The following is a 26,592-nucleotide window of genomic DNA, read 5'->3' on the forward strand; positions in this document are numbered from 1 at the left end:
TGAGGAGGATTTCTTGTACAGGACAACCGGAATTAGACACGCTCTAACCTCCATCCTGTCAAATCCTTTAATCACGATGAAGACGGCCAGGAGTTTCCGCATCCTTGTTGCGCTATCAACGGTAGCCAGCAGCTTGGGAGCGACCAATTCTTCTGTTGGATACAACTCAAGTGTTTCAGAATCTCCTCCTGCGCCAATCTTGGGAGATGGAACCAGTAAGCAATGATGTTCCAACCCAGCGGGGATAACAAGCATGGACTGATTTGCGGGTAGTCGATCTCGGCATCGCGACGCCTGCCTTCGAGAAGGCCAAAGCTCTTGTTGCAGGAATGACAAATGCCCAGAAAGTCAAAGTCATCACCGGGCAGAGTGTAACAGGCGGTAATGGGACTTGGACCGCCTTGAGCTCAAAGGATGGCGTTGCCGGTGTAAATCAAAATTTCTTGTAAGTAGCCTCGAATCCGTGTTTCTTACCACTTGAGTATTGCTTGTATCCTCCAGCTCCCAGGACCAACATATCCAAGCTCACTTGTCCTATGGAGGACCGGAAGATTTCTAACTTTCAGCGCACAGTGTTTCAGGCTTTGCCTCCCCCAATGCGGCAACTATGACATGGAATCGCACTTTATACGAGGAGCATTCCAAAGCCATTGGCGAGGAGTTCTATGGGTCTGGGTTTAACCTCATGATGGGCCCTGTTGCTAGTCCCCTAGGCCGTGATCCTTACGGTGGCAGATTGCCAGAAGGATTTTCTCCCGAACCGTACTTATCTGGTATCATGATGGGCAAGGCCACATCTGGCATAAATTCCGCTGGCATAGTGACAGTAGGTCGCCACTGTAAGTATTCCTAACTCTTCTTTCCCCGGTGTCATGATATGCACAGGAGCGGCCCTCCCACCCAATCATTCCCGTGAGGATGGCAGTTCCATACTTGTTGAAATACTCTTTAAGGTGTCACCATAATCAGTAACTAACATGTATTCACTTAACAGACCTTTTGAACGAACAGGAGACAAATCGAATGAACGGTGGATACTCTGCAAATGCCAACGACAAGACCATTAGCGAAGTGTATCTCTGGCCTTTTGCTGACGCCGTTTACGCCGGTCTGATGGGAGTCATGTGTGGTATGAACAAGGCCAATGGGAGCTTCGCGTGTGAAAGCGACAAGCTCCTCAACGGGTATCTGAAAACGAACATTGGCTTCCCGGGCCTTGTCACTCCCGATGTGGCATCGCAGCATACTGCGTTGGGTTCCGCAAACGCTGGTCTCGACAAAGGTCAAACTGGTTTGTGGAATGAGGCCACTATTTTGAAAGGAATTTCTAGTGGTGAGCTTTCTCAAGCGCGTCTTGACGACATGGCGATTCGCAACATCATCGGTTACTTTCATGTTGGTCTGGACAACGGTGCGCAGCCTAAGACTGGTTCATCTTTGTCCAACCGCAACGTTCGTGGTAACCATGCGGCCATCATTAGACAGGTCGGGCAAGAGGCTATGGTGCTACTGAAGAACGATGTCTCTGGTGGTGGTGGATTGCCTCTGAACAAGCCACAGACCGTGGCTCTATTTGGTTCCCACGCCGGCCCCTGCATGGCAGGACCAAATCAAGGCTTCTCTGTGGCTGGAACGCCCAGTGATATTTACCAAGGCCATCTATCGACTAGTTGTGGTTCGGGCGATGCATCATTGCCCTACCTTATCACACCTTACGAAGTCATCAATCTCCGAGTCTCCGACGAGGGCGGGATGGTTTGGTGGGTCATGAACAATACATATACCCCAAGCTCTTTTAGCGGTATTCCTGGCGGCGGCGGGTTCCCTGGAGGTAACCTAGGTAACTCCTCCATCGTGACTCGCCAAGGGCCTGGAGGAGGCGGTGGCTTCCCCGGCGGTGGTTTCAACTCAGGGACAGGTTCCACCCCGTCGATCGAAAACTATTCCGAGAACGCAGAGGTCTGCATCGTTTTCATCAACTCTTGGTCGGGCGAAGGTGCTGACCGCAAAGAGCTTTCGAACACCGACCAAGACAAGCTAGTCAATACCGTGGCTGAGAGTTGCAACAATACCATTGTTGTTGGAAATTTTGCAGGCCCTCGGGTCTTGGATTCCTGGATCGAAAATAAGAATGTCAAGGCCGTCCTCTATTCTGGTCTTCTTGGCCAAGAAAGCGGACGAGCTATCTCAGACGTTCTATTTGGCGACGTTAACCCCAGTGGGAAACTTACACATACTATCGCAAAGAACGCGTCTGATTATCCGGCTCCCACCTGCCTTACTACACAGTGTAATTACACTGATGGCGTTTACCTCGACTACCGATATTTCCAAGCTCATGACGTGGAAGTACGCTATCCATTCGGGCACGGTTTGAGTTACACCACATTCACGTACGGCGATGTGACTGCTACAATCACCAACCAATCTGCTGTTGCTTCTCGGTACCCGACTGGGCATCTTACTCTTGGAGGGCAAGCTGGTTTGTTCGATGAGGTCATCTCGGTCCAGACTACAGTCACGAACTCGGGTACTGTGGATGGTGCCGAAGTTGCCCAGTTATACATCAGCTTTCCTGAGGGGGCGGCACAGCCACCCAGTGTTTTGCGAGGCTTCGAAAAGGTCACTGTCCCCACTGGCCAGAGCGTCGACGTCACCTTCAGCGTCAGACGAAGGGATATCAGCCACTGGGATAATGTCGCTCAGAAATGGGCTATTGAGACGGGCGAGTACACTCTTGCCGTCGGGTCGTCTTCCGAAGACATCAGAGGAAACACAACCTTGACAATCTAGATGTTCATTTGATTCACTTAACATTTCTTCGTAGCAACAATAAAAGTCTCCTTTAATATCAGTATAGATGTATGTTTTGAACTATGCCACTAATATTCCTAGCATGCTCATATATATATAAGATTCACGCATGGTGGTACAATGTGGTTACTGGTGTGAAATTGACGTCGATATTGAAGTAATATCAGGGCATGAGGGTTTTCCTCAGTAGTCTCCTTTTTATATTTATAAACAGCAAAAACCAGGGCCCAAGTACTAACGCCGCAACCACGAGAAACTCGAAGTAGGAAGAAGCGCCGGTGTCATTTGCAGGCGCATGTACTGAGACCGTATTTTTCTGTGGCATAAACGGCTTCACCGCCCCGGATGGCAATAAGAAGCGGCCATTGGCACCGTACAAGAGTCCACCTAGGACATCTCAGAGAACTTTGGTAATAGAATCCACCGAGATGTGTCGGGATTTGTAGTCTCTCGGTCCAGCCTCACGTAAGCTTCCGCAGCTGTCAGGTTGTTACAGTTCTGTAGCACTATTGCCAGCACTGCCGTAGAAGTAACAATCTTGCAACGAGCGGCGTCCACGATTTGCACATCTCTTGTCGAGACAACAACGTTGACCTGCTCAAGACCCGCTAGGCCCTCGAGAAGCTTGGTAACATCTCCTACACAATCACGGACGCTGTCAAAAATTACGCATCGTGCGCCAGGTAGTTCTCTGACCATTCTCATGAAGACGACCCACAGCTCATCAAAGCTCGCAGCCTCTAAAATAAGATTTGCAAGAAGATGGTTATCGGAAGCAGAGCCAACGACAACGACCGGCTGTTTCTAAGCCATCTACCACATCATTAAATTAAATACAATCGTTCAAGTTGGCCTCGGTCAAAACTCTAACTAGAAAACGCGGCTAGACATCTGCCGACTGTCTCCTCACGAAGATGTCCGCCATTTTCAACACCCCCCCCCCCCCCCCCCCCCCCCCGGCAGGGGAGGGGGGTTACGTGGATCTCCGAGTAGCCCAGATTTATGTTCTATCGATCGGTAATAAGAACGGACGTAGGCCTCCGTCCGTCCTCGCCCGTCCTTCGCCGTCCCCATTATCCCGTCGAACAGGTATGTTATATAAGCGGCTAGATGGAAACCTTCCATACGCTGCAAGGCGTCCTCGGCGTTCCTCTAGTCCTCTAGCCGCAGAGCGAGGTCGACCTTGAGCGAGTTCTCGAAAGGTAACGCATTCACCCACCAGATCCCGGACCCCAACACCTCGAGGATCGCCACGCCGTCCTATAAAAGTTTATATCTAATATACATCGTGACGATCTAAGGGGTGTATATAGCGTCGGGTTCAACCTCCGGACGTTAAACATCCTTTTTATTATAATGGCTTGCTTTCAATCTTTTTAATTCTTTCTCTCCTCTTCCGTAAAACCCTGAGAAATGATCATAATTTCCTTTTAAACCTGTTCGTAAAATTTGACTGCGAATATACGTAGATCTGGGAACTAATCCCTGCAAAGTGGTTGAAGATAGTATAGAGATTCGTATATCGAATATTCACATTATATTATCAAAATAGAGATATGCCATTGCTCTCGAGTATTGCCCACTTCTGGGGAAGCTTTGGAAAATCTAGAGTAACAATTTCATAAAAGTGGTAGCTATAGCCACCAACAAGCCATGAGCTAAGGGTAACCTCACTACCGCATTGCTGGTCACCCTCCCGGCCTCTAGAGCACTCGCCTGGGCATCAAGCACTGCAGCACCGGACCCTATGGTGGTTGACGTGTTGAATGTCGACCCGATTTCGCCCCACCTGATGTTTGAAAAAGTAACTGAAGCATCGGGGTTTTCTGCCATTATAGTCTCGGGATTACCTGAGATGTTTGAACAAGGCCCGGCACTCCCCGAGTCCAGCCAGTTCATGAAGTCGCCCTGCGATGTCCAGATGCTAAATAAGAGCACCATTCCACGCTGAAGTGATGCACCCATGGTCTCAAGACCGCCCAGCCGCTCGAAGCTGGACGCGTTCTTCGCCGAGCAGAAGTTCTGATCAATCGTACTGATTGCTTCCAATTGCGGGCCCTGCGTCGCCGGACTTTGTTGAACGACGGTGCCGTTCTGGATGTACATTCGCCGGATCTCGCTCAGAGTGCCGGCCGAGGAGTTGTCGGAGGTCAGAAACTGTGTCACCACGGTAAATGGGCTCCTGGTATCCACGGTCATTCCTGGCCCATAGAAGTTCTTGACTCCTGCGCCAAACGGGTTCAAGCCACATCCGTCCTTATCGCAAGCACCAGCGTTGGTACGTCCGCAAGCGGCACCCTCACAGGTGAAGGAGCCAGCTTCGTTACATGGATGAGGCGTTGTTGCGGTGGCCAACGAGTTGGCTTCCCAGATATCCATCTCGTTACAACATGCGCCGGAGCTGTTGAGGTTGGGCTAGCAGTATGTTTGTCAGTCTGCGAATTTACGACGAATAACTGGAGGCTATTGTAGAATACCATTCCGTTGATCCAAGTGGTATTGAAGCATTGTGCATCACAGTACCCCGTTCCATACGCAGCGCCCGCAGGATTCGAATCGCTCCTCGCACCGGACGCTTCCATCTCGGACAGATACAAGGCGCCATTCATGCCGCATCCCAGTTGACTCACGTCAACATCGAAGCTGAATTCCTGGTTGACCAGCTTCAGCAGCTCGTAATTCTCGTCGTCTTCGGCCAGAAGCGATACTCTGGGGCTGACGGCTTGCAAGCCCTGACCATTCGGGAGGAATTGACGCATGGTCAGGGCAGACCCTTTCGTCAGAACGCCAATGCTGCCATACTCGACACCCTCCAGCGCGCAGCTACGTGTGCATGTTGCAGCGTCGGGGCAGAGCGTTGCGTTCACTGGGTTACACGAGACCGAGGGCTCCCCCACAGCGTGGAAAAAGCGTGAGAGGGCGTCTGTCACCAGAGACGTCTGGCGCGATACGCAACCGCCCGCTCTGGTGCATACTTGGGTTGTGAGCTTCGGATGCACCTCTGGGACGAGGTTTCCAATCTGTTGGGAATAAGAAAGTACGACAAGGTGCGGCAGCACAGCTGCCAGCTGAGTTGTCAAACGCATTGCAGAGTACTGAAGAATAACGGCAGAGCAAACTGACCCAGGCTCAAGGAGTTTCTCAAGGCCAAGCTGGCCATGCTACTTACGGCCTGTAAAGGCTATATAGGCGTGACTTGATAGATAAATTTGTGGCCTAAGCCGAACCATTTGGAGGAAGATCCTCAGTGCCGTAATGCCGTCTGTTCCATGTCGAAGATCAGGCAATGCGACTCTGTCGTCGAAATACGGTTTGTGCGGACGATGAAACACAATATTTGCTCATGCAAGAACTACCGTGAAACCATGATCACCGATTTCCCGTGCATAACATTCAGCCGCTGGCGGTAGTGTGCTTATTACATGTCTAAGAGCTCTGGAGGGGCACTCGCCATCGGAAAGGAATGCAAGGAACCAACACCACAACAGCTCCGGCTGTCAGCGTCTAAAAAGCAAGCGTTTCGTATTTTAAGCTGATTTACCGCCGCTCCTCCCTCGCCATGCGTCACGAGTCTCGTTCAATCGGGCGACCAATTAAAGGCGATGTGTGCAGCAACGTGAATCAGAAAATCGAACTGAAGTTATGCCTAAATCCGGTAGGCTGTACTTCCTGTATCCAAGTGAGGCACAAAACACTCTTATTCCAATGCAAGTCTTGGCCCGAATAGCCCTAGTATAATTATAAACGGTATAACTAAGCGCTATATAGCGGTATATATTATAATTTTTATTTTGGGGCCTTTTTATTCCCTGCCGAAAGGGCCCCATGACTATTAACATCTCAATTAGACGGCGGGTACTGTGGGAACGTTGCATAGTCCCAGTCAACGCTATTCGCAAGAAGCTGCTCGTCTAGCCCGCCGACACCGGCGCTCACGTACAAGAACTGCGTGAATGCCACCGTGGAGAAGTAAGAGAAGGTCGTGTTGCCGGGAACAAAGACGACGTCGCCTGTCTCCAGAAATTCAGACTCGCCACCGATAGTCACGAGCAGCTGGCCTTCCTGCATTTGGAAGGCCGTATGTACGGGGACCGTCGCGACTGGAGCGGTCTGATTCGCCAGCTTCTTGCTCAGCGTCATCGTTCCTTCCGTCAAGTTGTTGGCAGTCTGCTTCCCGGTGGCAAGAGGAGCAATGATGGTGTATATGCCCCCCTCGCTGTTGAGGTATTTGGGGCCGTAGTTCTTAGCGATGAAGTTCGGCGTGAACTCATCGGCTGCCAGCTCGTTGCTTCCGTTGTGCCAGTTGCCGGAACCAGCGATGCCATTGACAGAATCTTGACGCGGCACAAAATTCGGCTCGATCCATGAGTCGTATACTTCTAGCATGGCAGCCAGCTCAGGCGTTACGCCAGTGGACGAGTCATTCTTCTGTTCTGTGATGAACTCGGACCCGATTATAGACTTGTATTCTCCTCCTGATATGGCCAAAAAGAGTGCTTCGAATCCGCCAGGTTGAATGGCAACAGTAAATTCCGTGTCCGGATCCTCGAACTGGTATGCGTGCTTGGTGTTGTGCGGAACACAGCCGTAGTCGCCTGCCTGCATCACCCTGGTTTGTTGCTCGTCCATGTCCGCCGTCTGAGCCCATAGTTGCGCTCGCCCCTTGTTGACATAGAAGTTTTCGTAATGTAACTTATGGAGGTGGGGGAGCACACCGATAGAGGCAGAGTTCGGGGCATTGGCCTGCAATATTGTGAAAGCTCCACCAGAGGAGTTGCCGGTGACGGGGAATCGGTAGACCTGGTTGCCCATGCTCGAGGTCAGCCCATCACCTCGACGGATAACATAGGGCCGAAGAGACTGTGGTGCTTCGGTCACGACGAGGGAGCTGGGTTTTGACAATGTAGGATATCCCACGACGGTTGAGGCTGACAAAGCCCAATTCAGAACTGAGGACTTCATTGTAACTGTAGATAGGAGAAGTGCTCATGAATTCCGCACACTTTTGAAGAACATGTAGCAATATATGCCTTGGATCAACAGAGAGGAATGACGGACCTTCCTTCCTCTGCATTTATACTTGGAGACGTCTTCGAAGTACTGCGACGGTCAAGCACCCTGATGCCGAACGTCCCGATACCTTTTCCTCGGGCTTGCGGTGTTCTGGCGAAGCCTAGCTCATTCAGATCACCCTTACACAGTATACTGACCCACTATCGACGCCCCGGGGCCGGCCCCAGTCGTGTGGAGTCCCCAAATTTCCCCACGCATTAACTACCTATGTAATAGCTGAAAAGTAGCACGGGAAGCATACCCTTCAAGAAAACCCCGCTTAGTAATCATCGCTGAGCCCTGGCTGTACGTACATAGTATTCCGCCCGCCTGTCAGTCAAGGAGACAGAGTTCAAGCTAATACATGCGCAACAGATTTTGTCGCCTAATAACATTGGCTCTAGGACCTTTTCAGAGAGCATGGTACTTGTACTGCGTACCTACATAGGTTCGTGCGAGAGTTGACTCAGGTGCGTAGCACAATCCTGGATTCCTCGTTAGTAGGGCGAAAGAGTCATCTCAGCATGACTAGGATGGAATCTGCTGCGTGTGGGTTGGAATAAGGCCAAATAATGGTCTAGAATGCCTTGCTGGAGGGGTATCCCTGGTCTTCCAAGTAATTCAGGTACAAACACAGTAGTAGTATGCAGGCACGCCATGGCTCAACCCCACTTGACAATTTGAAGGACTAGGCGACGAATACAGTACAAAATATTGAACGTAGTCGGAGCCTGGCAATACAAGCTTTTTGCCAGAAGTTTCTTTCTTGGCGGATATTATGGCCCGTAAGTTGTGTTGTGCTTATGTGGCAATAGTGTAAGAACCTTCATTCGGATCGCGACAAGCCACCGAGGGCGAAACATTCGTCCTGGAGCGCGAGCAAATGCTCCGAGACCAGTGAATGGCAATAATCTCGGCGACGACATACATTGTAAGGCTTGGGTTAGATATGGGGCAAGTGCCGTGAGAAATGATGTTGGAACATCAGGGAGAGACGCACCTCACTGGCGGAGTGCCTTCGCAGACACAGACAAGGCTTCGGGGCCGGCTCCAGTGCATCGTAAATAATCCACGCTACTCAAGTAAATAAGGGTGAAGCTGATCAAACCATAACTATGTATCTAACCAAGAAACCACGATGAGCTTGACGTGTGCATGGTTATAGACAGTTGATTGTGACAAACTATTGATACATAATCGAAACACCGACATCCATCCGATACATACTTCGTAGCCACGAAGCCAAGCGGGCGGACATAATCACGTAACCTTTTAGCAGTCGCCATCGGCGACAACGACGGACCAGTTTTGGTGGCCCTCGTTGGCGAAGCCGTGCACCTCGTGGTGGCGCTCTTTTCTTGGATTCCTGCACTTGTCGAAGATGATTTGGGCTAGGTCGGCGACGTAGTTGCACTCGGGGCTGACGGGGAAGTCGTTGTCGTTGCACACGTAGATGGCCGAGCGCCACTGGCAAGCCACGCGGTTGCACTGGCCCTTGTCGCTGCCCGGAGCGGTGGGACAGAGGCCGCCAACCCTGCGCAGGTAGTCGATGTTCTCCATCGTGCGGAAAGCTCCGGCGTTGCTATAGTCTGTCGGTTGCCGGCACCAGGGGCTGCCGTCCTCCTAAGGAATCAGATGGTTAGTGACATGGCGAGGTCTTGACTCAACAGAGGCTTGAGGACTGCGGTAGTCGAGGAAAGGTGACACTGAATGTTGGCGTATGCACAGCATATAAGCAAGCAAGGATGAGACGTACCATCTTGCGTGGCTCGATCGGGTCGCCCACAGCAGTGATATTTTTCAGCTCAGAGGAGAGATCAACAGGCTTGAGAGGTGTGGCCTGGTCTTGTGCGTTAGCGCTGTTCTCGATCTGTTCAGATAAGGAGTGTGAACATACAGAAACACATGTAACTGCAGCAGTCACAAGAGCGACAAAACCGTTGCCGAGCTTCATTTTGGCGGTGTTGGTCTGTTTACTTGGGAGTTGATTTGTGGTGTAGAAGGGAATCCAGGAGTTGCAGTCGAGGTCGAGATCAGCTGCGTATTTATAGACCAGGTCGAAATTGCAGAGGCAGGTATTACGGAGATAGAAAATGTGGCGATACTGTATACCAACAGTTTAAGTTGTGCGAAGTCTATCTGAGGGACATCTCAATTGTTCCTCAAAGTTTATATGAATCATGCTCAAGAGGCAATTCTCCACTGAGCAAGAACATCTTCATCGGAGCACAGATTAGATACAGTGACGTTGCTCGACAATGAAGCGCACTGGCATTGCTTGTCCAGCCTGTCGGACTCACAACTCTGTTCGACGTTGGCTAAGGAGAGTTCGTTTAGTTGGTAGCTGTGATGGGAATTATAGGTGGCAACGAGGTACTGAAGCCCAATGCGACGCGTGCATAATTGAACCTATGCCATTGCCCAACGAAAGCGAAGGGATTCAACCTATCGACTGTCCACTGATACAAGCCTACCCGGAGAGCATTTCATCACGCACGGGGTGAAATAATTCCATGTCTCGTCTGAAACCGCCGTCAATTGCCTGTATAAATTTTTTTTTTCTTCTTTAAGCTGACTCTTTGTTATCCAACTGGCAATTCGTAAAGCCACAATGATCGCTTTTATCTACCGTACACTGTTTCTCATGATTCTGGGTATCGCATTCCATCCGTGAATCTTACAGTCTTCGGAGGATGTCCTCGACGACCTGGTCGGTCTTGGCCTTGCCGCCCAGGTCAGGGCTCAGCAGCTTGCCCTCCTCGAGGTTGGCATCGACGGCAGCGTAGATCTTGGCGGCAGCGTCCTCCTCGTTGAGGAACTCCAGCATCAGGGCGGTGGAGCGGAGAGTGGCGATGGGGTTGGCGATGCCCTGGCCCATGATGTCGGGGGCACTGCCGTGGCACGGCTCGCCGATGGCGAAACCCTCGCCGACGTTGGCGCTGGGCACCAGACCCAGGGAGCCGACGAGGGCGGCAGCACCGTCGGACAAGATGTCGCCGTACAGGTTGGGGGCGACGATGACATCGTAAGCCTCGGGCTGGCGGAACAGCTTGTAGACCATGCTGTCGACAATCTGCTCCTCGACCTCGACCCTGCCAGCAAACTGGTCGGCGGCCAGGGCCTCGCGGCAGGTGGCACGGAAGAGGCCGTCGGTCTGGGAGAGGACGTTGCTCTTGTGGGTGATGGTGACGAGGGGGCCCTTGTGGATGCTGGGGACGCCGGCCTTGCGGATCTTCTCGCGCCTCAGGGCGATCTCGCCAGCCATGGTGGCGATGCGGGAGCTGGCCCTGTAGGAGATGCGCTTGATGGCCTCGGCAACCTTGCCGTCGGGGCCGTCGTAGGTCTTCTCCTCCTTGACGTAGAGGTCCTCGGTGTTCTCGCGGACGATGACCATGTCGATGGGGTTCTGGGCGGAGAGGACGGTCTTGACGGGGCGCACGTTGGCGTACAGGTCGAGGCGCTTGCGCAGGGCGACGATGGGGGAGCTATAGCCCTTGACGGCGGTCGAGGGCGAGGAGACGGCGCCGAAGAGGGCGCCGTCGCACTCGTTCTTCAGGACCTCGACCGTCTTGTCGGGCAGGGCGGCGCCCGTCTTCTCAAAGGTCTCGAAGCCGGCATGGAGGTCGACAAAGTCGAACTTGAGGCCGAGCGAGGCGGGGAGGGCCTCGAGGACGCGGCGGCCGGCGGGGATGACCTCCCGGCCGATGCCGTCGCCGGGGATGAGGCCTGGGGCGGGGAGGTCAGCAGGCGGTCTGGAGATGGAGAGGCATTGGCGGGGGCGGAGGGCACCAGGGAAGACGCACCGATTCTGAGAACGCGAGAGGCCATGGCTATGAGGCAATTGGTCGTCGACTCACTCTGGCTGGAGACGGGGCAGGCTGTTGGCTTGGGTGACGATGGTGCCCTGGGTGCTGCTCGACGTTCAGAAATTCGCAGCGCTTCAATTGAGTTTTAGTGGGGCTGCCCAGCGCCCAGCTTCCGGCAACCGGAGCTGGGCCTCGAACCCGGGCTTGGCCCATCTCTCTCTCTCTCTCTCTGCTGACGCGCCCATACCAAACCTCTCGCCCACTCCAAATCTTAATCCAACCTAACGTCGCCGGGTCATTCTGGGGTCGTCGGCAGGGGTTGGATATGGACATGTTGCAGGGGGGTTTTGTTACTGTTCAATTACGGAGCAACTCCCTCACGTCGGTACCCAAATCTGCTTCTACCCAACTAAGATTACGGCGCTCGGTCAATCGGTAGTACACAGTCACCATGGCCGTGGACCTGGCGGGCCCACCATTTGGTAGTTATTGGTCCTGGTAGGTAAGGTAAATCAGTGCATGCTTTGCCAGCGGCCGGCGAGACGTGGCCGGTGGTGCGGAAAGTCTCGTGTTGGTGCTGCGCATTAGCTCGTCCAAGTCACGTTGTACGCGCCTCTGGATTTGGCGTTGGGGACAGACACCGACCGACGCGTCGAGCAACGCGCTGCACATCGGGAGGTTGTACAGTAGCTTGTGAACATGAAACAAAGAATGACCCGCGGGCTGCCAGGGGGCTGGCGTTGGCATTGAGTTTCCCCATGACAGGCTCCAGCTAGAAACATTCTAGAAATCAAAGAAGAGTCAAAAGGAATCCGCTCTTGTAATGGTGACTATATTAGCTCCGCACATCGAATAGAACACCCGGCCCATTCTGACTGGCGCATGTGTCAAGTAAACAGACTTCCAAACGCAGGCAAGACTTTAGCCGCTTCCGCCGTCTCGTTACCAGTGCCTCGGAAGTGCCACCTATGTACGGTCTCGGGAGTCTACCTCAGGTACCCGTGGACGAGTTGTACCGGTGCCCTTCCACGGCCGCGGCCTGGGTCTGGTTGAAAGAGCCCCAGAGAAACACCATCATTGGGGGCTTTAGATCGTAGCCTGTCTTGTTAGGCATGGACCGAACCTCCAGTCTGGTCGCCTTCCTCCCAAGTTCCTCGTAGTCATAACTAGTCTCAACCCCATCCGGGCGGGTGAAGCGTGACCCGACACCGCAATGGAGGCTCAGAGCTGATGCTGAGCCCTGGCACTGCAATGGAAGCCCCTCAACCCTCAACCCCTGAACCCACCCATGGAAATACGTCCCCTAATTAAAGGACGCCTCCTCAGGGGCCCCCTCAGGGCCCCCAGGTGCCCGAGGGCGGGAACAGCCCACCACGTCAAAAGTGGACGGCCGGAGCCCATGACTTACTGTGGTAGCCCACAAAGATGCCTGCCCGTGGACCCGACTGGACTGGACTGGACTGGACTTGGACTGGGCTTTGGATGGGATCCAATCAGACTGGCGACGTCGCATGAACTTGGGGGGGGGGAATCGCCATGCTGTCAACGTTGCAAGATTGTCAGACAACACCCGCGACAGCAGCAGCAGCAGCAGCAGTAGCAGCGGCCACTTAATCCCATACTCCACAACCATCCGTCCGTCCGTTTGCTGATGTCTTGTCGCATTCCCATCGTGGACTGAACTCGACACTTGCCCATCGTCGCCGACCAAGCTCCAAGCTCCCAAGATCCAAAGCTCCCAGCAGCTCCCATCGGGCAGCTTCCCGGACCCAGTCCCTGGGCAGTCCCCCCCCGTCGGAGCAGAGAGCTACCCGAGGTGCCTCGCTCGCCTCGACACAAGAGGAACGAACCTCTCGCAACATCGGACCCGACCAGCAAACGAAGCGGAAACAACCCGCCAGGCAAACGGGCACCGAGCTCGAGAGGGCATGTACTTGGGCTCAACAAGCACCAACGCGACCTGCCTCGTCTCCCCCGGTGACAGCTGCCGCCTCCTCCGCCAACAGCCCAAGGCACATAGGTATCTAGTCTAGTATCCAGTCACCACGGGAGCTACACTGGACGCTTGTTTGGTCTGGCCAACCACCACCAACACCACCACCACCACCACCACCATCGCCACTCCTATTCACTATTGCCGACCAGCCAGTCTACTAGACTAAAACTCAATCCGCGCCTGCCCCTGAGGACCGCCCCCCTCCGGCCGCGATACCTCACTCCGCCTCTGCCTCTGCCTCTGCCTCTGCCAACCCCTAACGCCCCTTTCGCCCGTGTTCAGTCTGCAACTCGCAGTCTCCGGCCGCAGCCATGTCGGGAGTCAGGAACCTCCGCGCCATGTTTGAGCAGAAGGGCGGCGAGCCGGGAAACAGCCCGCCAGACGACAGAGGTCGCTCCCCAGGTCCCAATGGACTTGCATCCTTCGGTACGCACAAGCAGACACCTTTCCTCCCCCTGACCGGGGCCCTGTCCATGTCCAGATGCTCCCCGAACCCCCTTCCGCGTCTCTAGTCTGTTCTTTCTATGCACCAGTTTTCTTTTCTTTCTCGCGGGCGCAGTCTACCAGCCCTGCACCACTGTTGGTTTGGCTGGAGAGCTCAGGCGCGGGACCCAGTATATAATGCCCATTCGAACACCGCCATAACGTCATTCGCGCGTCAAAAACTGGAACTCAATTGTGCCTGCATCGCTAACCCGAACTCTATCTACTCACAGGCTCGCCCACTCCCTCACAATCTCCCCGCCCGCTGTCCAAAGTGCGAACCAGCTTCGTTGCCGTAGAGAAGGACGGCCGCATAGGACTCCGACGCGAACCCAGCGGCGACTCCATCTCCGTGTCCAGCAGGAGGATGAGCAACGAGACGGAGAGCACCACCCCGGCCGCGCTGCCCGACAAGAGCGACCCCTTCACCGACAGCATGGCCAAGAACGCCGCCTCGTTCAAGACCAACCTGTCCAACCACCCCATCCCCGAATCTCCGAGGCAAGACTCGCCCGCCAGCTTCTCCCCCAAGAAGGGAACCGAGACCCCCGAGGTCACACACGGCCCGAACCCCGACAAGATCGTGGACGAGGAGGAGACCAGGACCAAGCTCACCCCCGCGGATCCTACCGTCAAGGCCGCCGTCAATGGCAAATTACTCGGCCTTGACGCCGCGACCGAGGCTAAGGACAAGCACAAGGACAAGGCCAAGAGCACTGCTACCGTTGGCAAGCCTGCACCCAGGGCTACCCCTATTTCCACGTCGTCCAAGGCCGCCGCGAAGCCCTTGAAATCCCCATCGGCACCCGCACCCGCACCCAAGGCCCCGGCCAAGGATGCGGCAAAGGGCCCCGAGAAGAAGCCCGCGGCCCCTGTCTCGAAGGGCGACACCCCCAAGAAGGCTGCCGCGCCAGCCCCCAAGCCAACAACGTCATCTGGCAAGAAGCCTGCCGCCCTTGAGCTGTCGCCTTCGAGCACTGGCTTTGTCAAGCCGAAACCCAAGTCGCCTACTCGTCCTGTCAAGCTTCCTTCAAGCCTGACGGCCCCTACAGCTGCATCCGCCTCTAGGTTGGGTGGCTCCAATGCCGCGGCCCCGAAACAGCCAGCCTCCCACGCGTCCGGCTCCCTGGGTGTCCCAGCTTCGTCCCACCGACCCTCCAGCAGAACCAGCACCTCGACCGCGGGGACAGTTACCGCTGGCAAGACCTTGAAACGACAGAGCTCTACCATCAACAGGCCAAGACCGAGCTTGGGTCCTCCTCCCAAGCCGGCCGCTAAGGACCACCCTGTCGCCCGGAAGGAAAGCCAAGCAGATGACAGCTTCTTGGCACGTATGATGCGGCCGACGCAGGCTAGTTCAAGCAAGACCCACGACAAGACGACGCCCGTCACGCCACCTCGAAAGCAGAGCGCCCCGTCGACGGTCAAGAAGCCGGCAAGCAGGGATGGCGAGGGAAGTGCGAAGAGGGCCACGGCCAAGGTCGCCGAGGTGGGCAAGCCCAAGGAAACCATCAAGAAACCGACTGTAGGCAAGGGGACCCCTGCCAAGGCCAAGGACGCAACCAAGATGGCAGACACGACCAAAGACACCGCTGCTCCCGCCATTGCCGAGCCGACAACAAAGGCGGTCGCCCCAGTCGTGGCCCAGGCGGAGAGCGCTGAGGAAGTTATCGAAGCGGCCGCGATTTCGAAAGATACTGCCATCACTCCCGTCGTGGAAAAGCAGGAGGAGGAGGAGGAGGAGGAGGAGGAGGAGGCCCAATCTGTGCCGGTTGCGGCAGCAGTGGACAAGCCAGCCGTTGACTCCGCAGAAAAACCACTCTCAATGGTCGAGGCGCCCGAGGTGACCAAGGAGCCTGCGGTGGCCAAGGAGCCTGCGGTTGTCAAGGAGAGGCCTGCGGAATCCGCAGACGAGGCCTCATCGTCCCAGGAGACGGCCGCGGCTGCGGAACAGAGCCCGGCTGCAACCGTACCAGCAGTCACTGCTGACCCAGAAAAGGTGGAGGACATTGAAGATGTTATCCATCTGAGCTCGGGGAAGCCAGTCGAGGAAGACAAAAACGTCCCTGAGCACACCGACATACCACTTGAGAAGACGGTCGACGGCGCGATCAGCGAGGCACCCGCAGCTTCGGAAGAGCCCAAGACCGAGGGCGCCCCAAACACCGAGGATGTCGAGACAGTGACTGCATAGTCAAGCAACTTCCTGTCGTGGCGTTTTCGAGGCTTACATGTTCTCCACAGCGCCGAAATGGGGCAATTACGTCCTTGACCATCCCGTCTGTTGTGAGAGCTTTATTTGGGGGTGGCGTCAGGGGGGTATACCTTTTACTTGTGCTTCTTCACACACCAAAACAACTAGGGAACTTGCATGGGGGTGTGGGAGTATTTGGAGCTTAGCATTCGTCTTTTTCGTTGCTCCTGAGCTCCGGGAGGGTTGGCATTATTCTCTTTGGGGAAAGGGGAAGGAGAAATAATCGCCTTTTGTGATAGAAGAAGCCCATGGGCCTGTACATATCAGTTTTTAGTCAGAATGGATACCACTGTTCAATTCCAAAGCCCGAGAACCGCATTAATCGATGCGCGTGGGTGCATTGTGATTTTCTCTTTCATGTTTGGATATGATACAATAGGCGTTTTGCTTTTGTACATGTTTGGTACATCGTGGCCCTGTCCGCCTCTATGCTTGCTGTCTGTCTGTCGTCTCGTCGTCGCTTGTTTGCGAGCACAGCAGGCCTGTATGCCTTCTACCGCCCCTTTATGCCCGCACGAGGCCCCTATATCATACAAGCCCGACCCCAGCGAGAGTGCAGCGCCGTGCGTGTTCCCCTCCAATATCTCTTGTCCATCACCCCGTCCCGCCACGGCCAGCAGATCACGGCGAGACCCGGCACAGCAGCAGGCCGCCCATCTTCCTCTCGACGGCCTCGCGGATCTCCATGACGCCCTTGGGCGTGCTGACGTACATGCACTCGCCGAGGTTGAGGCCGCGCTGGATGAGGCGGGTGGGGCCGCTGTCCCAGCCGCGGGCGAGGCGCTCGAGGTGCTCGAGCTTGGCCGTGACGGGGCGGGTGGGCCGGCTGATGATCTGCAGCGAGCGCATGACGGGCTCGTTGCTGCTGTACTTGAGGCCGACCCACAGGCGCTGGCGCGCGACCGTCGCCGTCGTCAGCGGCTCGGGCGCGTAGGTGCTCAGGGCGGCCGGGTCGGGCGGCACGGCGCCCCCGCGCGTCACGAACGACAGGAACCCCGTCCGCTGCAGCGACAGCAGCAGCGACAGGTTGCTCGAGTTCCACGGCGTCGACGTCAGGCCCAGCCGCGCCTTGGAGGCGTTCTGCAGGTGCGAGCACACGTGGGCGAGGCTGAGGAGCGTCATGTCGACTTCTGCTGCTGCTTTCGGCAAGAGAGTCGGCTGTTCGGAAGACGGTGTCTTTGGGTTCGGCGGTGGCGGCGCCCTGGGAAGGGCGGAACTGGTGAGGACGTCGCGATTCGGTGACGCTTCTCGGCTGTCTCGCGGGACCGGATTTCAGGAGGTGCCGGATGTCGCTGGCTGTTTTCCTCGGGGGACGACTGCGGCGATGTACGTCAGAGTTCGGTCGGGGGCGCTCAGTGCTGTGTTGCCGAGAAGCACCTTGATTGGATCCCTGAAACAGCAGCAGAAGCTCGTCAATGGGCGGGTTTTGGTTGTCTGGCAAGCTCCGGGATCGACTCTGACATCGAAGCTATCTCCAGCGTCCCAGAAATTCTCGAGGGCGCCGGAAGAACCAAAAGCCCGAAAGAAAGACACACTGCCCAGGTGGACCCGCCCGAGTGCCTGGACCCCTGTGCCCTGTGCCCTGTGCCCTGTGCCGTCCAGGGGCCGGGTCAAGTGCCGCTAACGAACCCCCGTCAAGCCCGTGCCTCCAGCGGGCTTAGCGACCGCGGGCCATCATTGGAGGGTCGTCTCGACGCTACAACCCCGCTGTCGCTCCCGGTGGCCCTCTCGAGGGGTCCTCCTAAGCGCCGACAGCACGCTCGACCTGCAGCTGATGCGAGCAGAAGCAAGGAATAGATAGGATGGGAATGGGCAAAATTGGTTTGGTAGACGCCCGCGGTCCGGATCGTCGTCAGCGGGCAGGCCATGATGCTTGCTGTGCAGGTAGGGTAGGGTAGCTTGGGCTTCCAATTCTTTTTTTTTTGTTTCTCCTCTCCCTCCCTTTCTGTGCTTCTGCTTGCTGCTCTCTCGTTGTGTCTGCGATACCCTGGCGCTGAGGTCGATGCTCGTGGCGCAAGGACGCTGAGCACTCTCACATCGCACACCATCTCACTCCGTGCAGTCTGTTTGTTTTCTCAGCCAGTTTCTCCTCCGTTGCTTTCTCTCGGCAGTTTGGGCAGTGCCCCTTCTGCGAACCCCTTCAGCGCGAGTAAGATGGCGGTCCGCCCGGGAGAGGAGAATGTCGCGACGCTGTGAGTATACACACTTTGCCGACCAACCAGCCGCGAAGCTTCAGGTCGACTGGGTGCGGGGACTGACAATTCCTGCAACGCGCAGCTTCGGGGATGTGCACTACTTCTATGGCCCGCCGACCGCGAAGCCTCCGCATCATCGCTTCGACAAAGGTTCTTATGTCTATCTGTTCGAGAATGCGAATGACCGGAGGGCGCGCGTCGAGATTGCCAACCAACCCGGCACGGAGGACCAAGATGCCCTTGATGGATGTAAGATCAAAGCGCACCCACCACCTATCTCTCATTTGCCAATGGCCAGATCCGAGGAGCACGTTCTGATTCGGCCTGACTATAGTTCTGGATAAGACTCGAGTGAGATACTCTTACAGTCAGCAGTGTCTCGTGAGCATTACCGTCGACGATGTGCCTGGTGCGCCGATGGACCACAGCCAGTGGCACCTCCCAACCTACGATCCGCGGAATGAGAACAAGTACCACTACAAGCTGCACTCCCTCGACATATACTTCTGGACGCAGACCGACGCCCTGCAGTTTGTCAATGGCATCCGCCGGGTCCTGCCGCCCTCCCAGGTAGAGGTGCTCGACGAACCTGGTCCGCCAGCCCACGCGCCCCGGACTCACTCCCAGGACGTCAACCCGCTGGTACAGAAGCTGGAGAGGGCCGCCATCTCCGAGAACACCAACGGCACGCCGAGGCCCGCGCTGCAGGGTGTGCCGAGCTTCGATCCACCTCCTATCTCAGCCGTACACGGGTCATCCGAGTCGCCCGCTGGTTTCGCGCCGATGGCATATAACCCGGCGGCGCCGGCGGCCCCTGAGCAGGTCAGGCATCGGGAGAAGACGCCCCCACCGGAGGATGATGGGGTGGACCCTCTCCGGGCCGCAGTGGCCGTGGATCATGCACCCCCCTATACCCCGGGCTACGGGCCGCAGGGACCCATGAGCCCAGGCTTCCCTGGCCACCCGCCCAGCGCTCGCCCCGGCGTGGTCAGTCCCGGCTTTCCGCCGTCGCAGTTTGGCCATCTCCAACGCTCAGTGACCATGCCCGTCTCCGGTCTGGCCTCCCCGGGCCTTGCTTCGCCAGGCCTCGTGTCCCCAGGCCTAGCCAGCCCTTACGGGTCCGCGTTCCCGGTTTCGCCGGGCTTCTCGCCGCCGCCGCCTCCTCCGCCCCCCAACACCCAGACCAACACGCACTCTCACCCGACTCCGCCTCCGCAACAACATCCCCATTCCCAACCCCTCCAGAGCCCCGGCATGCCGCCGGGTGGGTACGCCAACTACAACTACAGCAGCCCGGTGGGCGGCGGCATTCCGCCGGGAGGCGAGTTTGCGATCCACCAGCAGGTGTACCGGCCGTCGGAGCACGAACACAACGTCAAGTACAAGCCGAAGCCGGACAGCCGGAGTAAGCTCGGGGAGAATGCAGACAGGCTCGAGCGCGGGGTGACGGGCATGCTGAAGAAGTTTGAGAAGAAGTTTGGATGAGAGGAGGTTGCGCATGAATGGCAACAGGAAGGGCTAAGTGCTTAAGAAGATTGCTCGGCGGAGGTTCTATGTAGGAAGCAATACAAATATCTTTTAATTGCCTTTTCCGGCTCGGAGCCCAAGAACCGACCTCGTGAGTACAACGCAGAGAGACTGTTGAAGGAAGTCAAATCACGGGACTGGAGCGTCATGTGGAACGCAATCAGGCACTTCAGCCTCGGAGTCTTGATATGCTAGGTTGTCAGCGGCTACCATGTATTGAGTCATCTTGGCTATAAAGCTATGCCACGGGTCGGGCTTCCTCCTCTACTGCACGATTTCATGGGGGCAATTATGAAATTATCGTTGGGAACACTGCTCGTTATATCTACATCATCTAGTCTCTTTCGCTGGGATGTGGTTCGAGTAATAGCCACCATCATAGTTGGTCTTGCCAGTGACTGCGTTGCTTGATTCACTTGACCCTCTCCACTGTGAATGGAACTGAAACCGAAGCGAATGCCAGAATGGGCCTGATGCGATGTTATTGCCAAGTCAAAGACCAACCTTTACCAAGTATATATTGAGTGGACTGGCTGTTGCACGCGAAGGATTATACGAGACTAGCATAGCTGCAGTAGTCGGGACGCCGTTTACCGGCGGGTCCGGGTCCGAAGTTCAGTCGTGGTATTAGCTCCGGGCCCCGCCCCCAACGGCCCCCGGCTGCTCCAGTGGTGCCATCACGTGCGGACGGGTCAGGCAACATGATGAGGGATGAGATTTCCCCCGTGATATAATCATCTGAGGCGTGGCGCAGCATGCGCGTGCTTTATCGTAAAGCGCTGGCCTGGAAGCAGGCCCTGGCAGGGGAGGGTATAACGGTGGATTACTCGGTCACGCGTCTGACTAACACAGAGCCCTTCGTAGAGGGAAGACTCACAAGCCATTGGATCTTCGTCGTCGTGATCAAGAAGTACTGTACCTGGAGCTGGAAACGCCGATGGATGCGAGCCAAGGCACTGGTCTCCATTCAAGTCTTGGTCAGCAGTAACGCCATAGTGCTGTCGTACTTCGCCAGAGGGCGATATTCCAGTGCGGCACAAACCCCAAAAGTCGGGTGTGACGAAGCTGCAGGCCCCGGTCGATCCATGCGCCTGTATGCACGAACCGTGCGCGCTACGTTTTCCCTGATGCTACGCTGGGTCGCGGCCCGATTTGGGTAGGTGGGAGCGTGTTGCCAACAGTTGCGAATAGCTTCAAGTTCACAGTCGGTCGGGGCGAACACAGTAAGTTAGTGACTGCCCTCAAGTCATTGTCTGCTCATTGGCCCCCGTCCTCAATGTGCCGAGACCCGCGCAATCGTCAACTCGGAGGATCTCATGCGGTTATCAGCTGTGGAGCCGGCGGTGGACAGAGCGTTCAGCCCTACCATGTCCTCCCTAATCTCGGCAATCCCTCTCTGAATCGAGCCAAATCCTGGCCGCCGTCTAGGCCATCGTTGATCGTTCAATGAATCCACAGAGAGGCCAGGCCGACAAACGCGGGAAGTCGGGAGCTCGTCAGGGCAACGGATAATGAGTTTCGATTGGCGAAAAATGCGAGAGAGCCATTACTGGTCAGGTTCCATCATGGCCCGAGACCTGCCTGCCGAGCATGTCTCACTACGGAATGGAGCCCGCCCTCTCCACCCACCTTTCATTTTCTCGGAATTTGACCAAGCTTGCTGGCTGCAAGGTACTGTACAGCTTGGGGTCCAAAAACCCGAGTGCTACTCAACAGCAGGCGGATCAGGTGTCTAGATCCAAGAGGCACTTGGGGGCTCCACGGCCAGAGGTGCTTTCGATGGAGGCTCAATATGGAACTGCTGAAGCCGATGCAATGTGACGACAGGCCCGAGGCAGAACAAGAGGTTCGGCGATTGCGATTGACCTGTGTGTTGTGTTACACAGAGCGCGATGGCATGCACGCTCTTAAGTTATGTGCTGCATGCGATGGAGGGCGGTGCTGCGGATCGCAACGGTCTTGAGCCACGGGCCACCACCTCGACACTCACTGCCCGCGGCGCAGCAAAGTCGCGAGAAACCCGCCAACTTTTCTTTTTCTCCGATGTGGAAAAAGTTTTACGGATTCCCTAAGCGCCGTACGACGCCAAGGTTGGAAACACCAAAACGCCAGTCAAGGATACGATGGGCAATCAAAAGGTCACTGCAGGGCACGGCCATGGCCAAGAGGCGCCTCGACGTTAGCGGCGGGGGGATGCTATTTACGGCGTCTGCAGCAGGCAGGCTTCTTCCACCCTTCACCCAGCACGACGGTTGCCGACCACCCCACTGCTACGTTGTACCATAGCAGTCCGTCAAGCAGACGATGGAGAGAGGTCCGTCCAGCCCCTGCAGTTTGTTGACGGGGTCGTCGGTTTTCAACAGACGACAGGCCTCTGTTCAAGGACGATAGTTCGGCTCTTCCAGAGAGCTTTCCTTAAAGCCTTGACAGATTCCATTGGTAGTAGACCTGAACTGTCAGACCTGGGACCAGACCAGTATCTAGGTTTTAGCTTCGGAAGTTTCGTAGGTAGGTTCGACGATGACAGGACCAACTGACGGGCCAGATGCGAGGGGTGGTTGCACCAGTCTCAAGAGCATCTTGTCTTGTCGTCATCTGCAGCAGGTCTACGGGCGTCAGATGGTTTCCAACGCATGCCACTGCATAGTCATTACTGGGCGACTGTCTTCTCTGCCTCCGACAGAGCCGCGCTCGCTGGCGACGATGATGAATTGACTTTGCCCCACTCTCACACATGGGACGAGCCAGCGAAACCCATTTTTCCCCAGCGCGAAATCAAGATCTTGGTCTCTTCGTGAAGGGAAGACCCCCGGGGACCACGCTCGGCGATTTAGTGTAGTGGCCCTTCACTGGCCGCTCACAAGCTGGCGTCCTATTCCCACCGTCTAGTTGCTGGTTGCAAGCCTGCTAGCCTACCTAGTGGCTGGTTTCCTGCTGGTCCACGGTAGTGAGAAGGAGAAAAGAACGTCGTTACATGGCACCGCGACAGGGGGCTGCCGGCGTCTGGGGTCCCCCTTAGCAAGCGACCCGACCATGCGATTTGACATTACCATTTCGGTGATCAACCAAAATCTGACATGGTAGTTAATCAGGCCCCATACCTAGGTACCCTCTCGACATTTGACAATCCGAGGTCTCCAGCCTTTGTTTTATTTTATTTTTTTCCTGCTCACTACTCTCTGCGGCCGGATATCTTCCACTCCTTCTCGCCACACCCCACCCTGAGAAGGCAGAGTGTATATGCTGCTGTACGAGACGACCGTCACGCATCCCTCGTTACGACCGCCACCCCCAGCGGGCCAATCGAGAGAAGACGAAACCCTGCCGCCCTCGCCCGTCACCCTGACCACTCACTGACCAGGTGCCCCGCGTCGACTTTTTGGGGTGGCCGAGTTTCCGTCGCAACGCCGCGCACGCACGTTGACTTGGTGCTTGGGGCGGGAGCCCACTGCCCAAGTGGGAGGCGAAAGAAGCCGTTTGAACCAGCGGCACGGGAAGGCCCAGCGCTGGCCCAGCCTAAGGTACGGTACTTAAGTAATTGATAGACCGCCAAGCCGCTTAAGCCTCCAAGACACCCGCGGCCGCCCGCCCAAGGTTCCAAGGTTACGACTTACACGAGGGCGCATCACGTCCCGTCCAGCCAACCCACGCCGTCGACTGCACCGGACTGCCACAGACACACACACACACACACCCCCCCCCTCCTCCCCTCCCATCCACCCGCCTCTTCCCCCCATCCCACCACTCCACAGAATCGGCCAGGCAGGCAAGGTCACTTGCATGGTCGCCGCCACCAGCTGTGTCTGTCTGTGTCTGGGATCAGCCTCGTCCTTCAGGGCAGCAGTCTCTTCCGACGGCCTTCGTTTCGTCGCTTCATTACTTCATCCATCCGCCAGCTAGGGCAGACATCTACCACACAGCACACGACTGCTGATTTGCCCATCTGCATCCACCCTCCCGAGTTTCGCGGTGATGCGGTAGCAGAGCATAACAGCCAGCATCCCGAGCTCAACTCCGGCCTGGCCAGTCCTAGCCAGCTCCTCTCATCGGTTTAGTGGGAACGGTCGTCTCCAGACCCAGAACAGGATACTCTTCTCTTCCACACAGATAGCCCACCACCACCACAGTCGCTCGTTTAACTCTCGTCCAACACCATGCATCTTCCTCCCCGGATACAGACACCGAGGGTTCGAGACCTCAACCGTCTTCTCGCGCGCGACTCCTCCAGCAACGACCCCAGGGAAAAGGGCATATCTGTGTCGGTAGTGGTACGTACCAGCCCGCTTGCGTCTGATCTTAATTTTCTGGCGACTCCAGTCAATGGCTAACACCGGCGTACTATCCAACAGGCGATTGCCGTGTCCGGCGGTTTTGTACTCTTCTTAATCTTCATATGGATGTGCATGAGGTCGAAACGCAACAAGGCATCTAAGCGTAACTACTCGAAGCGATACGGCTACACCCCGACCAGCGGCCAAGATGACTCGCCGGAGAGTGGGGGAAACACAAGTCGCCCAAGGCAGACGGGTTCGTCCGGTGACAATGCCACTACCAACCGAGACAGCACTGTCGACAGGAACACGTCTGTTCGTTCCGTAATGACTCTGCCGGCGTATCGCAACAAGGCGAGCGAAAACGAACAGGTGCTTGGCCGCGAAGGCGAGCGAGACGGTGTCGACGTCGTGGTGGAGATGCCGACGGTCGAGGACGCGGAAGCTATGCGCGAGGAGGAGATGGAGACCATGTACCAGATCCGGCTGGCTCGACGACAGGAGATCGCAGAGAGAGAAGAGCGGAGGCGACAGCGAAGGGAGGCCAGGGCCCGCGGCGACACGGTCGCTCTGAGCGAGTTGAACGAGCGCGCGAGGGCCGCCAGTCAGTCCAGCGCTGTGAGTGAGCTGCGGGAGGACCACCAGCGCATCAAGAACCAGCGCCAGCGCGCCGTGTCGAGTGTCAGTTACGCGGACCTGGGTGTCGCAAGGCACGATGGCACCAGACTTCGAGCCAACAGCAATGAAAGCGAGCGGATCGGCCTCTTATCCGATGCCGCTAGCATCGCCCTATCCACCCGATCCCCTTCGGCCCTCAGCCATCGTCGGGACCGAAGTGCTAGCTCAGTCCTAAGCTTCGACAGCACACAAGACTTCCCGTCTCCGGGCCTGCCGAGATCCGGCGCCACCACTCCTAGAAGATTATCGGCGCAGCATTCGGTCGGCACCATGACCGCGGGCTCGAGCCCCGAGATCATTGGAGAGGCCGATCTGGGCGAGATTGACATGCCTCGCCACGAACCCCCAGGCTACGACGACGTAAGTCTGGACGACACCCGCTCGGGAGCCACAACGCCCATGTTCAACGAACCGCCCCCGGATTACCCCGGTCCCGCGGAGGAGCGCCATCAGAGATTAAGTGCCCACGTTGCCGATATGGTGGACACCGTTGGGCCCGAAGGCGATCTGAGCGACCGCCGCTCGTCGACCTCTACCGGAGTAACGCGGAACTCTTCGTCGGGGTCAACCCGCGCCACAACCTCCATTCCACGGTTGCCCAGTCTCAGGATTGGTGGATTACCGCAAATCGTTGTTGAGCCCTCCAGTGCCCACCCCGACCGATCGAGGGACCGGTGAGCTCACAGCGGGAGCTATTTGCTTCAGCGTAGAGGGGAGTAGCAATGCACTCCATCCCCGCATCCAGCCTCGCCAGGTCGGGATATCAAACCAAGGATCCCCCTGCGATCATACGACTGTAATCAGTCTCGAGACAAAATGAAACCTTTCTGGCAGAACAGATCTCAAAATCCAACACATTATAGTTTGCCGCCCTTTGTTGGCGTACACTATCACACGTGTTATCTCTCAATAATCGATCGATATACGAGCACCGACAGTTATATACCGCCATTAGCCTCAACGAGGAGGCACTGGATATGAAGGGCGACGAAAGTGATGGAAGCAGTTGTACGTTATAATGGCCAGGCGCATCTGGAGAGCGGTTGATTTATTACCAAGTTCAGTCCTGGGTTCGTTTGCATATATCGGTGTCGGTGTCCATCTACAAATATACCATCTTCCTAGTGTAGTTTACCAACTGAAGACATTCCCAACCCAATGTTCCATCTATTGCTGGAGGAAACTCGACGTGAATGCAATCTTTACAGAAATGATACCAAGAGAAAGTTCAACTTCGCGCTGAGTTCTGCAGCGTAGTTGCATTCGACCATAAAACTAACACTCTTCAACCACAAAGAAATAGTCCAAATCCATGCCTAACTGAGATTTGTCTCCGGAACCCTTCCCGTTTTTCGAGAGCTATCGAGTTGTGACGGATGCTCTACGTGTATATGTATAAAAATACTTCGGCCTGATGGATTTTACGGTGTCAAACTGCTCACCCATCCCCTGATGACATCACGCAAGCCTCATCCATTCGGCATTGCCCGTATCCTGAGGTTGACTCGGATGTGAA

At 56.0% G+C, this 26,592-nt stretch overlaps 9 protein-coding genes across 9 annotated transcripts; 4 read left to right on the forward strand and 5 right to left on the reverse strand.

Annotated features, from left to right (window-relative positions):
- Positions 1-76: 76 nt before the first annotated feature.
- JN550_006482 (uncharacterized protein) lies at positions 77-2,793 on the forward strand (the record flags this gene model as incomplete). The annotated part of the gene is made up of 4 exons (XM_049318226.1): positions 77-215; positions 274-445; positions 574-839; positions 995-2,793. 4 exons carry the CDS (start codon positions 77-79, stop codon positions 2,791-2,793), a joined length of 2,376 nt encoding a protein of 791 aa, XP_049171701.1.
- A 1,626-nt stretch (positions 2,794-4,419) lies between these two features.
- On the reverse strand, positions 4,420-5,900 carry JN550_006483 (uncharacterized protein; the record flags this gene model as incomplete). Its single annotated transcript, XM_049318227.1, has 2 exons — positions 4,420-5,229; positions 5,292-5,900. 2 exons carry the CDS (start codon positions 5,898-5,900, stop codon positions 4,420-4,422), a joined length of 1,419 nt encoding a protein of 472 aa, XP_049171702.1.
- A 754-nt stretch (positions 5,901-6,654) lies between these two features.
- On the reverse strand, positions 6,655-7,776 carry JN550_006484 (uncharacterized protein; the record flags this gene model as incomplete). Its single annotated transcript, XM_049318228.1, has 1 exon — positions 6,655-7,776. The coding sequence occupies one exon, from the start codon at positions 7,774-7,776 to the stop codon at positions 6,655-6,657; it is 1,122 nt and encodes a 373-aa protein (XP_049171703.1).
- Positions 7,777-9,138: 1,362 nt separating this feature from the next.
- JN550_006485 (uncharacterized protein) lies at positions 9,139-9,820 on the reverse strand (the record flags this gene model as incomplete). Its single annotated transcript, XM_049318229.1, has 3 exons — positions 9,139-9,489; positions 9,623-9,706; positions 9,764-9,820. 3 exons carry the CDS (start codon positions 9,818-9,820, stop codon positions 9,139-9,141), a joined length of 492 nt encoding a protein of 163 aa, XP_049171704.1.
- Positions 9,821-10,543: 723 nt separating this feature from the next.
- Positions 10,544-11,694, reverse strand: JN550_006486 (uncharacterized protein; the record flags this gene model as incomplete). Its single annotated transcript, XM_049318231.1, has 2 exons — positions 10,544-11,592; positions 11,670-11,694. The coding sequence occupies 2 exons, from the start codon at positions 11,692-11,694 to the stop codon at positions 10,544-10,546; spliced, it is 1,074 nt and encodes a 357-aa protein (XP_049171705.1).
- A 2,285-nt stretch (positions 11,695-13,979) lies between these two features.
- On the forward strand, positions 13,980-16,345 carry JN550_006487 (uncharacterized protein; the record flags this gene model as incomplete). Its single annotated transcript, XM_049318232.1, has 2 exons — positions 13,980-14,094; positions 14,385-16,345. 2 exons carry the CDS (start codon positions 13,980-13,982, stop codon positions 16,343-16,345), a joined length of 2,076 nt encoding a protein of 691 aa, XP_049171706.1.
- A 681-nt stretch (positions 16,346-17,026) lies between these two features.
- JN550_006488 (uncharacterized protein) lies at positions 17,027-17,527 on the reverse strand (the record flags this gene model as incomplete). Its single annotated transcript, XM_049318233.1, has 1 exon — positions 17,027-17,527. The coding sequence occupies one exon, from the start codon at positions 17,525-17,527 to the stop codon at positions 17,027-17,029; it is 501 nt and encodes a 166-aa protein (XP_049171707.1).
- Positions 17,528-18,584: 1,057 nt separating this feature from the next.
- On the forward strand, positions 18,585-20,085 carry JN550_006489 (uncharacterized protein; the record flags this gene model as incomplete). Its single annotated transcript, XM_049318234.1, has 2 exons — positions 18,585-18,849; positions 18,935-20,085. 2 exons carry the CDS (start codon positions 18,585-18,587, stop codon positions 20,083-20,085), a joined length of 1,416 nt encoding a protein of 471 aa, XP_049171708.1.
- A 4,196-nt stretch (positions 20,086-24,281) lies between these two features.
- On the forward strand, positions 24,282-25,754 carry JN550_006490 (uncharacterized protein; the record flags this gene model as incomplete). Its single annotated transcript, XM_049318235.1, has 2 exons — positions 24,282-24,395; positions 24,477-25,754. The coding sequence occupies 2 exons, from the start codon at positions 24,282-24,284 to the stop codon at positions 25,752-25,754; spliced, it is 1,392 nt and encodes a 463-aa protein (XP_049171709.1).
- Between the last annotated feature and the right edge of the window lie 838 nt (positions 25,755-26,592).

Source organism: Neoarthrinium moseri, assembly GCF_022829205.1.
Source record: "Neoarthrinium moseri strain CBS 164.80 chromosome Unknown scaffold22_Wmoseri_CBS_16480, whole genome shotgun sequence".
NCBI classification, from domain to species: domain Eukaryota; kingdom Fungi; phylum Ascomycota; class Sordariomycetes; order Amphisphaeriales; family Apiosporaceae; genus Neoarthrinium; species Neoarthrinium moseri.